The sequence below is a fragment of the Nanorana parkeri genome, unplaced genomic scaffold (assembly GCF_000935625.1).
Source record: "Nanorana parkeri isolate BGI_ZX_2015 unplaced genomic scaffold, ASM93562v1 scaffold13, whole genome shotgun sequence".
Lineage (NCBI taxonomy): Eukaryota > Metazoa > Chordata > Amphibia > Anura > Dicroglossidae > Nanorana > Nanorana parkeri.
The window spans coordinates 2,530,751-2,547,172 of NW_017306281.1; the positions used below are offsets into that span (position 1 = coordinate 2,530,751).

Below are 16,422 nucleotides of genomic sequence, written 5' to 3' on the forward strand. Positions count from 1 at the left end.
TATCAAAAGGTTCAATCAGCGGTAGTTAAAAAAAAACACCTGGACGACTTGCGGTAATTAACCGCAATTATTTTCGTTTGCGCAGTGTTAATCGTACGACTTTTGACGGACGGAAACGCCACCAACCATGCAAACATCATACGATCGACCAAAGTTTTCAAACATGCTTGACCGTCAAAAGTCGTACGATTGTACAGTACTATCGGTCGGGCACTCTATTCACACGTTACAATTGTCCTACGAAAAGTCGATTGCATACGATTATCGTCCGATAATCGTAAGGTGTATGGGCACCTTAAAAGGTGCCCATACACCTTACGATTATCGGATGATTTTCGCAATGCGAGCGACTTTTTGGCCGATAATCGTATGTGTGCATTGCAGTGTCCGACCGACAGTACGGTACAATCGTAGGACTTTTGACGGTCAAGCATGTTTGAAAACTTTGCTAGATCGTACGATTTTCGTAAGGTTGCTGGCGTTTCCGTCCGTCAAAAGTCGTACGATCTATACTGCGCTTGCTCTAACGAAAATACGGCAAATCAATTACCGCATTTCGTCCAGGTGCTTTTCGTTAATTACGGCTAAATTAATCTTGCGATCATCGGGGCAGGATGGGGCTGCCGTACGAAAATCGTACGACTATTCGTCCGATAATCATAAGCTGTATGGGCACCTTTAGACTGAACAACTTTAGCCAGACAATACTGGTTTAAATGTAGAGACTAGTATGCATAAATAAATAAAAAAAAAAAATTGTACTATATAAAACGTAGATATGGATACAATCTTTATTACACACACACAGTTTTGTGGAAAAGAAAGTACACACTTTGAATTCTATAGTTTCAAGTATCAGGACATAAAAAAAAAAAGTCATCTGGTCCTTAGCAGGTCTTAAAATAAGGTAAATACAATATCAGATGAACAACACACGACATATTACACCGTGTCATTATTTATTTTACAAATATAAAGCCAAAATGGAGAACATATGTGTGGAAAAACTAAGTACACCCTTACTGCTTCCATAGGAATTAGGAGGCCAAGTAGCAGTCAGGTGCTGCTAATCAAGTGCTCTTGATTAATCGATCATAAGCAAGTGTCACCACCTCTAAAAGCACTCATTCACACGGGTAACGGCCAGCCTGTACAGATCCATGCTGCGTGTAGGGCTGTATCGCGCAGCTCCCGGGAAGGACAGGTGCTGCGTGTGATTATGCGCAGCAGCCTGTGTTCTCTATGGGAGTACGTATGTCCGTGCGGTTGTCTGTATTCGTACGCTGAAAGGATAGATCCTGTCTGCGTCTGAGCAAGGACTCCCGCACCCGTAAGGACATGCAGGTCGGGTGAGCGTACTCCCATAGAGGAGGACTGGCTGCTGCGTATAATCACATGCAGCACCTTTTTCTTCCCGGGAGCTGCCCAATACAGCACGGATCTGTATGGGCCGGCCGTTACCCATGTGAATGAGGGCTAAAAGCCAAAGTTTCTGGAGCATTCAGGTGTGTGTCAACACAATACTAAGGAGATAAGACATCAGCAATGACATCAGAGAAGTAATTGTTGCTGCCCATCAATCTGGGAAGGTTAGAAGGCCATTTTCTAACAATGTAAAGGTCATCTTTCTACAGTGAGGAAGATTATTCACAAGTGGAAAACAGTCAAGACAGTTGTCAAACGTCTCAGGAGTGGAATTCCCAGCAAATTCACCCAAAGGCCAGACCGTGCAATGCTCAGAGAAATTGCAAAACAACCGAAGAGCTACATCTCAGACTCTCCAGGCCTGAGCATATTACAGTTCACGAGAGTACAAAGGCTGAACAAGTTTGGTTTCTTTGGAAGGGTTGCCAGAAGAAAGCCTCTTCTCTCAGAAAAAAAAAACATAGCAGCACAGCTTAGGTTTGTAAACTTTCTTCCAAACATGACACATCACTTCTGGAACAATGTCTTTTAGACAGACAAGACCAAAGTGAAGATGTTTGGCCATAATGCAGAGCGCCACGTTTGGTGAAAATCAAACACAGGATATGTGCACAAACACCTCATACAAACTGTCAAACATGGTGGTAGAGATGTGATTATTTGTTTTGTAGCCACAGGACCTGGGAACCTTGCAGTCATTGAGGTGAACTTGAACTCCTCTCTATAGTCAAAGTAATCCGAGTCAAATGTGAGGCTTTCTTTTCAACAGCTAAAACTTGGCCAAAATTGGGTCATGCAACAGGGCAATGATCCCAAGCACAAAAGCACATTTAGAAAAGAATGGGTGAAAAAGAAAAGAATCAAGGTGTTGCAATGGCCCGGTCAAAGTCCAGACCTCAACCCAAATGAAGTGCTGTGGTGGGATCTTAAGGGAACTGTGGCTAAACAAATACATGAAAACCCAATGAACTGAAGCAAAGTTGTACAGGAGAGTGGGGCAACATACCTCCACAATGATGTGAGAGACTGATAGTCATACATAAAACAATTACTTCAAGTATTGCTGCTAAAGGTGGTTCTACAAGCTGATGAATTATTAAGTGTACTTCGTTTTCACACATGTTTTTTCCATTTTGGCTTTACGTTTGTTAAATAAATAATTACAGTGTAATACGTCATGTGTTGTTCATCCGAGGTTGTATTCACCAAATTTTAAGACCTGCTATGGGGCAGAGGCACTGTAATTATCACAAAAATATAAGAATCTACAATACAGGAACAACAAAATTAAATGAAGCCAATCTCCCTCTTCCTTACTTAGCTCTTCTATCACAACTGTTGACTGACAAACAGCTCCAAAAAAAACAACCATACATGCTGGTGTAAAACTTGGTGTGTTCTCACCTTCATGAGCTTGGAGATGAGCAGCAATGATGGAAATGACTCTTCGCTTAGCTCAGCAGCTAGAATAAAAATGGATCATGTAAGACATTGACTCCAGAAATTCTGTACTAGAAATACCACAGTACCTTTTTATATTAAATGTTGAATGATAATGTTTTGCAGAACATTTAGAAGTATAAATGAGTCAAGCCCTTAAAGTCCTTTTTACATCATAATAAACTTGCAAAAAATAATAAGATTTTAAAAGCTGCCCATAGCTTGAGTCACATGATCTTCACATGTCACATGTGATGTCATCCTCCATTCAATTCCTGTACTGATGAGCTTGCCCCTAATGAGTTGCAGTCTACTTTATTACTCTCCAATTTAAAAGGAGTCTGTTTTGGCTGTTATTGATACAGTGCACACCACACTGAAGCTAGAGGATCAGCATGTTGCTTCTGCCAGTGCGGTTTCCATCCTTGGGTTGAGTAGAACTACTAAGGCTGCAAAAACATATCCTTTGCAACTACTTTTCTAACTCCTCTTGTACGGAGTTTGGAAGCACCCTGATGAATTGTTTGCTCCCACAAATCGCTTGCTGACTTTGCATCCACTTTGTGAGGATTTTCTTCACAAATTATCTATTCCCACTGTTTACCATCAGGCTGCATCTCCCCTCCCATGCCTGCCTGTGTGCGTACGCCCACAATACATTCTATCTATCTGTGCCCAGACCTGTATATCACCCCCTTCACCTCCCTTATCCTGCACATCTGTACATTAACCACTTCATCACCATCCTTGACCTGTATGTGACCTGTACATAAACTACTTGACCTCCTCCTTCCTCGGTGTATGACCTCTACATTTAAGGTATCTAGTGCACTATTTTCGAGTTCCATGTTTTAACCCCCTCAATGTTTATCTAAGTGGGGGAAAAAGCCATTTACAGGAGCTCCAACCATGGCATAGTGCATGCGTGCGCTCCCATGCACAGTAACAAAATAGTGGGAGAAAGATGCTTGAGTGCACACACGTGCTACTTCTCACAGAAACGGTGCCACAAGTCCTGGCTGACCGTAGAAAATGAGAAATTACAATAGTTCACATACAGCACATACAGTGTCTGGCAGCCGGCAACAGAAAAGCACAACCTGAAAGTAAAATAAAATCAGAAGGCTCCCCCATGTGGCCAGCTAGTAAACCTACATAAAGAACAGCCCAAGATTAAAAATAAAGAGGACTCCCCCCACATGTGGCCAGCTTGAAAACGTATATAAAAAAGGTATAATACAAGTCCAGTAGCAAAAACAAATGTATATTAACCCCTTCATAAAACGGCCAGTGGGCTACAGTAATTTCTGTAGCAAATATTACACATGCAGCCTCAGTATAAAACTGGGTAGTCACTGCTGACTGCATTATCATGACAGGGCAAATGTAGCTGTTAACAGTAGAAAAAACTTTCAATTCAAGCAACAAATATAGCAGGACGGAAGGATGCATACATTCTCCTGAGGACACTAAGCATAACTGAATATGTGTGAGGTGGGAGGGGTTACAGTCTGAAAGGGGCTGGCCTTCAGTTTTCCAAGTGCCTAGCGTCCATTTCTCTTGTATGCGTTAGTATAACCCTATGTTGCTTATCATCATCAACGCTGTGTCCCTTAAAGGCTGGGAGAGAATCCTATTTTTTCCCCCCTTCTTGGCTAAAGAGAATGTTTAAGAAAGTAATTCAGCTTTGAAAATATATTGCTAGCCTGTCCTAGGATGTGGTATTTAATGTCATTACCCCAGATGGCAGGATTAACTTGATTAAATAGTAAAGTAAAAACAAATGACTGTATATATCCACATGAATACTTTAAAATGCAACTTACATATGATGGCCCAGAAACTTGACGAAGTTGTGAAGAAAAGCAAATGGAAGGGTAGTCTAGTGTGTACAGCACTGGACATTGCAATACCCTGTTCCAATATGTACTGGTGCTCTATATCAGCAGGAGGAGCAATCCTCTTGTAAGATTTCAGATGATTAACTAAATTTAAAGCCTGCAAGTAGAAAACCAATGCCGCAATATTAAAAAAATAATTAAACAGGAAACACACAAACAACCATAAAGCTCTGTAGGTTTCTGATAGAAGGTCATTAAGATAATGAAATCCTCATATATCCAGGCAGTGACAGCTGATGTAGTAGACAAATGTACATCAAATATTTTTCTAAATAATGTTTTTTTTAATCAAAACTGGAGCAGACAGAATTTGGAACATTTGCTCATAGTAACCAATCAGCTTATCTCTTCAGTTTGTTCCGTTAAGCTTTGAAAATTAAAGCTAGGAGTTTATTGGTTACTATTGGCAACTGCTCCAGGTCTGTCTGCTCCAGTTTTGATATATTATATTGTATCATTATATCATTGTATAATGAATTCAAATTGTATTAACATATAAATAATATATATCACACACACAAAAAAAAATACAAGTTAATGTATAACATAAAATTACACAAATATAGTACCGATAGAAAATACTAATGCAACCTATAAATTAGGTCAATAATACCATAGTCATATTGACTTGACGAAGAATATACACTAAACATTCTAAACTTTGGGACCACTGAGATTACTTTACCTGACTTAGCTGGATATTGGTATTCTTTTCATCAGCAGCCATTATAACTTGCAAGGTCCCCTCAATAGTTTCATAATCATAAGGATCCATCTGATAGATATTTTAATATGAAGTGGACACAAGGAAACGGTTAAGTGATTTATGATGCCAGAGCAACAGAATGGTCATATGAATTTCTCATATATTTGTATTCAACATGGAAATAATGGATCGGTTAAATAAAAGCAGGTTATCATACAGCACTGCACAAACTGAGGACATACGAGATTATTACATTAACATATTTAAATAACTGCTATAAAAGGTTGTACATTGGTAAAACAATTCCTTCAAGAAAAGATTGGTTTGAGGGTTCAAAAAATTGAGACGGTAAAAGACTGAAAAATGTAATTGCATACCAGCGAAAGGAGCAGTTTAATAAAAGCCCTGGTGGTGTGAGCAAATTTGACCAAGGAGGAGGAAATAAAACAACTTAAAGTACACATGCCATAACAAAAATATGGGGCAGCCTTTCCTATGCATTTTCTAAAATTGATAGTTATATCAGCATTACAGCAAGGTAACTGGCATTAAGAGAGTGGTCAGCAATGGCAGTCTACAAATGTTTCTCATAACAGGCTTCCTTAAAAACATAAAAACAGAAAACACAAAACCTTTGCCTTGCATTACTCAATGAAAGGAAACCACATTTAAAAAACACACAATTCGCTATAGCCAATCTCCTTCTGAAAACACCCACTGCTCAGCAGTATCTGGCATCACTACTTTCTGCATCTTCCTAATCTAAATACATGCTGAGAGTCAGTGTAGCCACTGGATTGGCACTAACATTTAAAGAAGCAGTGGTAAGCAATGGTGGACAACATATTACTTTCAGAAGAGCCTGTGTGCCCCCACTGCCCTTGTTTTCTCGATGGAGCTGCTCTGAAGCACATGAGAGACTGTAGTACAAGTAAGGTTCCAGACTGCACTATAATATACAAGAAAGGTGTTATTTGTAAAAAATAAATGCTATGGTTTGGCATACAATAGAAATTTTAGGGATGCACCGATATGTCAGCCGCCGAAACATATCGGCCGAAAATGGCACTTTGGCTAAATGCCGAAAGTGCCATTTTCCTGCCGATACATCGGCCCATCCCTACTTTCTTTCTCTCCTCTCCGCTGGGACACAGAGCAGTGCCCAGCGGGGAGGAAAGTGACAGCCGACCGAGCGCCGCGTGAGGAGAGCGCTGTGAGCGGCCGGCGTCTCTCCTCCCACACCGCTCAGCCTCCTATCACAGTCCCAGCAGAGCCGTGTGGGGGCGGAGACAGCTCGCGCTGTCACAGGAGGCCGAGCGCTACAAACACTCAATGATCAGTGATTGCTTAGTGTTTGTACATAATTGAGGACATGGTATGGTTACTATATCCTCAATTATGAATGAATGGGAAGTGATCTGCATCACCACCTGTTCATTTATGACTGTGGTTATAATAAACACACTATGTTCTCATGTTATCAATGAATAGGAACACTCATAGAGGATTCCTGTTCATTGATAACAGGGGCTGCAGAAAAAGAGATCGGGGGGCTTTGTGTCCTCAATCTCTTTTTCTATTTTAAAAAGGAAATATCAGGGGTCTGTTTAGACCCCTAATATATCCCCAAAACCCCTAAAAGTAAAGAATAAAAATATTTAATAAAAAATGAATAAAAATAAAGTTTATAAAAATAAAATATTTAAAAAAAATTTAAAAATAAAAAACATTTTCGGTCTCGGCCTGACAATTTTTTTTATTTTCGTTTTTGAAATTTCCATTTCGGTGCACCCTTAGAAATTGTGTAAATAAGTGTCACAGTTTACCTTTTGCAGTATACCCGTAAGGCTTACAACTAGGTCCTGTGTGCTATTTAGCAGAGGAATGATCGATTTCGCTTTAGCCACCAGCTGAGCATGCTGTTCAGGATCGCCTGCACAATCCCCACGGTTGTGTTTCCAGCTTGAGCCAGACAGAAGCAGCGTTTCTATGTAAAGTTGGAGTGCAGCATCACTATCCAACATAAAGGTACTTTAAAAAAATTAAATACAAAAAGTGTTAAGAAATGACTATACATTCCTGTATTTGTGCAAAAGCAGCTCTTAAGTAGCTATTTACCTGCAATACTTAAGTATGAGTGCTGTATCCACACTTGAATTTTGAACTAATGTTGAAATAAGTTCCTTCTTCTGTTGCGGTCCCTGTCGGAAGACAGACTGGAAGGAGATCTGTAATATAAATAATCTGAATAAATATTTGGCATCAATATTCTGTACAAGATAAATTGGTTGAATTACTGTTAGCAAGACACTTTGTTGAGAAACAATATTCTGTATCACAATTACGTTTTGTAGCGATTATTGTAGTGATTATATACTGAAGATGAGTAGAGGCGGAGATCGTGAGTTGCTATTAAAGAAACAAGAGGGTAAATGGAGCCATGTGATAAATACCATATACCCAATGGGTTGAAACATAGATTTACAATTGAGACATGGGTTAATGTGTGAGATTTACAACCTGAGATATGGGTAATTGTTTATGCCTTTAACTTTTTAGGTGAAACTGTCTGAATGAAGAAATGGGAAGAAATGTGGAGCAACTGCAATCAAGAGATACATATGAGAATCATTTGATTTTAGAGAGGGTTAAAATTAAGTAAAGAACTAGGTCATATCCAGTGGTAGTATATAAGCAAATGAGTATTACATGTTTGTGTCTAATGAATTCTCTGGCTTGAAGAAGGGTCGTGTGTGACCTGAAACTTACCAACTGATGAAGTTGATATCGCGATTGAATAAATAAACGACGATTGGTGCAGTAATAGGAGTAAAAGCCTAAAGTGTAGGTTTTCTTATCATTTCGGCAGGTCGCAGCCTGCCTTTCTCAAGGCAACCAGTACCCAAACTGTGATTTAAATATGTGTATGATGTGATATTAGCAGTAAAAAAAAATCAGTTTGAAATATTACATAAATTGTGTCACACTTTCAACACTGGTAACGGGAGGGTGAAGCTCCAAATCCAACAAAAGATGTGTTAGCTCTTTTCAAGACACTGCAGTCAAAGCTGCAGTTATTTTATGGTAGGTCGGGTGGAGAAAGAATAGGAGGGATTTACAGGGACCAGAATGTAAAGTGTTTGAAGGAGATAGAGAATGTGCAGATAACCCTAGTGGACCAAATGGGGGATAGAGGAGAGAACAGATTTTAAACTGATTTGAATAGGCATACATAGACAACCGTTTAAAACAATTAAAACAATAACACAAAGTGATTGTGTGTCTGTATAACTGAATATGCTAGGCTTGCTAGTGCACGCATTCTTGGTAATAAATGTCCACTTAGGTTAGGAAGATCCCATGAAATAGCCAATTTCAAAGTTCAATGAAAGGAACAAAGAGTAGAAATTTATCAATTTGATTTTTGAACAAGCAATGCGTTTTGTTTTGGAAAGGTAATGTATAGAATTGAATAACCCCCTCGGGATCATAACCTAAAATCTTCCTTATGTAATTAGTACACAAAAACTTACTCCAAAGGTACTGAGCTTGATACCCCATTCAGCATCTGTAATAAGCTCTTGAAATTTCTCTCTCTCTTCATTTTCACGACATAAAAATGCCAGCTGGGCTCCAACGACAGATACTGCCTACATAAGACATGCATTAGTAGAATATTTTCAAACCAAATACAACAATAGAAATGCGGTAAATTATTCAGGACATACCAAAACCTTGTTGTAGTTTTGCCATGTGTTGTTTATGACATCCCATAACTTTGCGAAAACTTCTGTCCTGGGTAGAAGTGTGCAGTAAGCCAGTGCAAGGTTGCAATCCACCAAACGACAGTTGAAAACCTGTCAAAAAAAATGAATAGCACAAAAATTAGAAGGCTTCCATCCATTAACAGCTTGTAAAACAGCCAAGCAAAATGTTCATGTTAATGGACCCAGTAGACCTTTGGATTTGGTCAACCAGGTGTGGGCCCTAGGGTAACAATCAACACCTAATAATAATCAAATTGAGGTAACCTCTACAGACATTTCCAAACCAACCAGTGGAGTAGAAATTATTGCTTGCAATGTTATTCCCATGCCCGGGACATGCAGTTCCGGGCAGGTTTTTTTTTTTAACATGTAGCCCTGCTGCAGGTAAGCAGCGCTAAATGTAGAGCAGGGGAGCCACCGAACGTTTAGTAGTCTGATTGTCCCCCCCCTGTGTTTTTGGGGGTCCCCTGCTCCTCTGGGACCAGGGACCAGGACTTCAGGATGGAGAGCGGGGAGATGACCATTTTCTGATCTGCGGTGTGTGATCATTGAGACAGGCATTGTACTCACAGCCTTCCTGTCTTACGTGTCACAAGCTGGCTGCAGAGGAGATCGTGCACAATGCTGTGCTTCATCTTCTGTATTTGAGGGCAGGCTACATAAAGTGAACCTGCCACCTCCAAACGCTATCAAATAAGGGCTTGTTAGCCCCCTGGGTGATAGTAATAAAGTTAAGTGAAAAAAAAGTAAGAAATAATACAATTTAAAAAAATTCCCCCCGCCATCTGCATGTGAAAAAACACATGTGTAGGGCATTGTGTGTGCGCACATTGAGTGCTGCCCCTATTACACTGTGCAGCGCTCTCTAATAATAATGTGCAATAACCCTTTCGCTGCCACCAGAGTATGGCATTCGGCGGAACACAACCGCTTGCAGCTGGTGACGTCAGCATGCCATACGTCGGTGGCTTTTACCATTCTGCTATAAGTTCATGGTGACCGTGAACTTATATCAAAACGGTCCCCCTGACGGATCCATTTAAATTAATAGCAGTCATCAGCGGCTGAAAAGCTATTACTAACAAAACTTCCCGGCGGCAGCCTCTCCTCCCTGCCTGGTGCCGCTCCAGGCTGGGATCTATTTATCATTGGATCCCTGCTACTTTCCCCTGCCTGTATGGGCAGAGGCAGCAGAGATCCTACGAGAAATTGCCGGGTGGCTTTACATCGCTTTCTGTTCATTCATGAGTTTCTGAATGGGTAGAAGCAGCTCAGAACAGAGGCCTCTATCCATTCATAACTGGTTGATAGTAAATATTTACTATCACCAGTTCGTGAATGAATGGGAAGCATCTGCACTCGGTGCTTTCCATTCATTTAGTGCTGAGGCAAAGGAGATTGAGGACTCTGTGTCCTCAATTTCTTTTTCTATTTCAAAAGGGAAGTGTCAAGGGGCTAGACACTTGCAAAAAGGAGCAATTAAAAATGTACAAATATTTGTCATTTATTAACGCAACAGTTTTATCTTTTAGACTTAGTCGGAAAAGTATTGCACTGATGCTGATTTTAGTGTGCTTTTATCAATTTAATTGTGTATTTTTATCGGTTTAATATTGATTAGACAAACATTTGCACAATTATCGCAAGATCTACAAAATTAGTTAGAGCTGCAGCTAACGATTATTTCCAAAATCGATTAGTTAGCCCATTATTAAGTTCGATTAATCGGTTAATCAGTAAAATAAAATACATTTTAAAACAATGGCTAGAGTGATGGACTACTAGTTTGTATTGAGATTGCAGTCCATCACAGTTGCAAGTTTGGAGCGGTGGAAGTAAAAAAAAAAAAAAAAAGTGGTGTGCAATATAGTGAAATGGAAAGTGTAAAATTATACAGCAATGAATGCAGAATGGCACCGGCTATAGAGGACTACAAAACCCAGCAATAATACATTATACAGCACAATGCAGAATACCACCAGATATAGAGGAATACAACAAATCCCAGCAATAGTACATTACAGCTGGCGGTATTCTGCATTGCTCTGTATAATGTGCTATTGCTGGGTTTTGTAGTCCTCCATAGCTGGTGGTATTCTGCATTGTGCTGTATAATGTACTATTGCAACGATTTGTAGTCCTCTATAGGTAGTGGTATTCGGCATTGCACCACTGTATAATGTATTATTGCTGGGATTTGTTGTAGTCCGCTATAGCTGGTGGTATTCTGCATTGCGCTGTACAATGTATTATTGCTGGGATTTGTAGTCCTCTATACAGCGCATTGCAGAATACCACCAGCTATTTAGGAATACAACAAATCCCAGCAAGACATTTACACCATGTGTGGGAAAGTGCAGGCTTACCTGAGCAGTCTTCCAGCAACTTGCTTCTGAGATCGGGCCTGTCTATTGGCGGCTAACATCCCCCCCCCACGCCTGCTCCTCCTTACTTCTTCTCTCCGCGTCCCTGTGCCAATCGTGGATGTGGGTGGGTGGGCGGTGAGCGTGAGGTGGGGAGGAGGTGCAGCTTGTGGAGCATGGATGCGGGCGGGTCTGGCAGCGGCGAGCGTGAGGTGGGGAGGAGGTGCGGCGCGCAGCATGTGTGGAGCCCTAAAGAGGGCCAACCAATCGGAAGCCGATTAATCGATGATTGAAAAAGTTGACAACTTTTTCAATAATCGATTATGTCGATTAGTTGTTGCAGCCCTAAAATTAGTAGCACCATCTTTTTATTCTACCGGGCCTGCGCTTTCAGAAAATGTACGGTGTGGGGGGTCTTTTACAAAACGTACTTGGAAGGGGAAAAAAAAGGTGAATAATTGCAAAAATGGGTTGGCCAGCTGAGGTTAAAAGCGTTCCGAAAGGCCTTGGCAGCGAAAGGGTTAAAGGGTAAGTTTGCTTTCTCAAGTAATTTAGGAAAATGGAATTACCTGCTCAAATCTGGCCCCCTCTCCCTATATTTACCTTTCAGCGAACAGGCCTTCCCCTCCTACTAATTGTACTCCATACTTCCTTCTAGTGCATTGAAGATATTATTCTGTGGCAGAAGCCCCCCTAAGGTCATACTTCAGCCATGTGCAAGATGTGCAATTATGCCATTCTCCAAAAAAAATAAAATATCAATATCCCTGGTTTCTTACCTTGTGTAACAATGCCATAGATGTATCCTTAATCAAAGCTTTGGCTTTCTTTCCCATCATTGAAATAAATGTTTTCGTTTCTGCAAATAACTTTTCATCATGCAACTAGAATATTAAAAAAAAAACGGTCATGCCTACAAAGCACTAGTGCTTTGTCCCTACTTTACAATTTAGGAGTATCTATGGATAGCGAATAGTGAATAACGAGCATCCCTACAAAAGAGGCTGTAGGTCGACTAGTAGGTGATGAGTGTGGTCGTTATCTGTATAGTGGTTGGGCTGAAGTTCGACCACTCAATCACAATGGTTCTTTGGAGCATAGGTTCATGAGCCAGTCTTTATTAATACTGCATATTTATGGATTTCTTCAGAGGAACACTGACAAATGTTATTACGGACTTTCATCAATAGGTGGCACTGCAGCAGTAATCTATGATTGAAAGGGAACCCCTTCATGTTATTACATAGGTGGGATGCCAACAAAGTGGGTTTCTAGTTTCCAAAAATGCCCATTAAGGTCTACAATAAACAAAAGGGCACATGATTTATTTTTTTTGCCAAATGAGCCTGACTCCACTGTAGATAATAAAGGAGAGAAGCTTAATTTAGGTGACTAGAAGAGTAAAATTACCACTTCAGGGACCACACTATGATTACCTTAGAACCATCCTTTTATTGCAGATTTTATATTTTAATGCTACAAAAATGTTAGCTTTTCAGTAATAACAGTAGCAGGACATATAAAGCTGTTCCTAGTAAACAAAATTTTTGGATGCTAAAAACGAACCTTACACAGTGAATAAGAACAGTGCCCCATGAACATGTGTTTTAAGTATACGTTTTAGTTTGGGAAAATGCATGAAAGGGTTAGATACTCTGTCAGGTTTTTATACTTTTTTTTCCCCCTGACTTCCAGATCTCAGTGACAAAATAAGTCGTAAAGAAAATCTGCCTCTTGGGCAGTTAGGAAAATCATTTTTATGCCCGTGTTCCCATTGGAAATATTTTGCTTACTTCCTGTAACCACCCAGGAAGTGAGAATAAAATCTTCCCAAAAACCTGACAAAAGGAGGAAGGACAAACGTTACAACCCAAATCTAGCACAAACTTTTTTTTTTTTTTTAATATAGTGAGAAATGGTTAAAACTTGTTAGGTTAAAATCTAAAATGTTTTTATTATTTTCTGTCTTCCTAAACAGGTGACCCCCATTTCTTGCCCTGGTGCCACTTCAAGCACAATGTCAAATAAAGAAATACAAATCCATCGCCCATATCAATCAGTTTCTTCCTGTCATTTTCTAGTACGCTCTACAAAAGTGACTGTTTAAATCTGAATAATGGGTTTGAGCAATGCTATAGTTTTTAAGGTTTTTCTTATACATTTGCTTTTTAAATGACTGCTGAGGATAAGACACAGTACATTGGTAAAAAAATATTTTCTCTTTAAAAGCAAGTATTAGAAGTGACCATACCTTTTCAGTTAAATTAATATCCATATAATTTGAAACACTGTGCTGTAAACATGTACCAAATGCCCTTGTTATGAGCTGCAGGGTCAGTTCACACTGGCTGGACTCTTGTAAATTCTCCAGTAGTGCAATTATAGAACGTTTAGCAGGAAATAGCTTGTTTTCTCCTAAAAAAAAAAAGAAGCTGTGTTTATATATTGTATTTTCATAGTATGCGATACACAAATTAAACCATAGACATCAGTCATACGATTACGTACATTATCAAGTATTTAAAAAATTATGATTAAAAACAAAAACCTAGTTGTTGGAAGTGCTGAAGTCTCTTCAGAAACCAACACTCCTGGGAGATTCAGGTTTCTGCTCTTCAGCTGTGCTCCTTGGTTTCTCCCCACTGACCCCTATATCACTACTGTGTCCTTTAGTGTGATGGGGGTCAGCAATAGGAACCAATAAGCTCAGCTGCGGATCAGGATATTCACACAGTAGTAAGTGTCTCTTTCTGCACATTCTTCAGCAGTTGATAACTCTTCATTGCAGATGTGATTGGCAGAGTGGGCAGGTGAGTACAGGCAGTCCCCGGGTTAGGGACGTCCGACTTACGGACAATCCATACTTACGAACGGGGTCCACAGTTCTCCTAAATGTACCGGCAGCCGCCGGTACATTTAGGAGAACTGTGGCTGCAGCGGCCTGTGTCCCCGCTGCGCTCCGCGCCTGTGTTGGCAGAGGCAGCGGGGACACAGACCACTGCATTCTGCCGCTGCCCCCTTACCTCTGCTGATGTCCCGGCCTCCTCTTCCGCCAATCCTTCGATTTCCCCGGTCCGCACGATCATCTAAAATAAAACATTTTTTTAAAATTATATTATAATCTTCTGAACAAGGGGAACAGACAGCAAAACAAACCTGAACCTTCCCTATGCTATCCAAAACAAAATATAGTTTTTTTGGCTGGAGTTACACTTAAAAAATGTACCTGTTCTGACTTGCATACAAATTCAACTTAAAAGGAGAACTATGAGGTGGGTGCTTTTCACTCACCTCATAGATCTAGCCGACCTGTGGCAATGAGACTGTCACAGGCCGGCTCAGTAGATCGGGAGGTGAGCGAACACATAGCGGCGTTCGCTCACCTCTCGATCCTGTCACGGCTCTCTGCCGCGACAGGGGAGGGGCTGGATTCCCCCCTCCGATCCGCCAGCGCTGACTGGCGGAACGGACGGGGCGGGTACAGCTGGCTCTGCCTCTAGATAGGCAGAGCCAGCTGTCAGTCACGCAGCTGGGCGGATCCCGGTATAATTGTCGGGATCCGCTTCATCTCAGTATATATATACTGAGCCTAGGGTGATGGGAGGACGCTAGTTTGTGTCCTCCCGTTACCCTAAGGAGAACTATGGGGAAAAGTCTTAACCCCATAGTTCTCCTTTAAGTACAAACCTAAAGTCCCTATCTTGTATGTAACCCGGGGACCGCCTGTATATAACAGGTTCCAGTTAAATTTAGAAATTAGTTTTAGCAACTGAGCCCTTTTAAAGACGAATATAATAATATAGTATTGTTCCAGATTTTGAATACATACTGTGTAGGATTTTAACGAGTCAGTTGAATCCCCAAAATGTTCTATCATTTTTGAATCTGTTCGTAAGATCTCTAAGCTTACATTTCTAGGTCTGCTTACCTGCCCCACTCATTGCATTGGGTCCCTACTCTTAATATTGGAATATTTATTCCTGTCACAATAGCAAATGTGCCCATTCCTCTTGCATTTGGGAGAACCCACCCTTACTCTGACCAGTGGAAGAAGGGCCCCCTTACATTGGTGATAAGTGGAAAGAATGCCCTGGTGTCAGGGGCTGTTTATCTGAGACAAAAAAAAACAAACAACACAACTCTACAAGTCCTACACAACTTGGTTATGTGGAACTGAAGGACGTACACCCGAAGTGGCAACAGATGAGGCCAAAAACTCTACCAAAAGTAAAAGAGTGGAGAAACAAGGTAGCAGTCTAGCATAGTGAAAATGATGCTTGATGTCAGACAGTTGAAAGACCACTCACAGAGACAGTGACATCTGCCACGCCAGAATATGGTTGAAACCGTTCCTTAGACCGGGGCTCAAAATTTAAACTCGCCCCCTCGCAAATTGCGAGTGAAAATTGCGTGGTGGGCAAGTGGAAATGAAGCTATTGAGTCTGGCACTGTCACGGACAGAAGCAGCTGCTCGTCCAGCCATAGATCAGATCTGCAGCTCCTCCTCAGAACGTAGAGGTGACTAGGGGAAGCGTCCAGGCTGGTTGCAAATGCTCAGTGCAAGTTTTCTTTCCCAGAGAGTGTCAGCATAAGTGTTCCCTGGGCAACCCTTCATGGTTTCTTGCACCGTGGCCCTGAGGTTTCTAGTTTCATTGTAGGCGTTTGAAAACCATGAAGTATCTATTTTCTAAAAACATAAGAAAAAGCTGCAGGCAGCATTGTGCAAACTCTGGGATAAGGCTCAGATGGAATCAGCCATTGTCCAGATACGCAGACTTCATACTAGTTCCAGAGTAGCAGCTAGGAAAGTAAAATGTAAT

The 16,422-nt window shown here is 40.8% G+C and overlaps 1 protein-coding gene across 1 annotated transcript in view; it reads right to left on the minus strand.

Moving 5' to 3' along the window:
• The window catches only part of KNTC1 (kinetochore associated 1), a 136,874-nt gene that overhangs the window by 33,132 nt on the left and 87,320 nt on the right, over positions 1-16,422 (minus strand). The window contains 9 exon segments of the mRNA XM_018556904.1: positions 2,830-2,888; positions 4,692-4,863; positions 5,452-5,541; positions 7,299-7,503; positions 7,591-7,700; positions 9,006-9,122; positions 9,201-9,329; positions 12,382-12,486; positions 13,854-14,017. Of these exon segments, the coding sequence (XP_018412406.1) occupies positions 2,830-2,888; positions 4,692-4,863; positions 5,452-5,541; positions 7,299-7,503; positions 7,591-7,700; positions 9,006-9,122; positions 9,201-9,329; positions 12,382-12,486; positions 13,854-14,017 (1,151 nt within the window).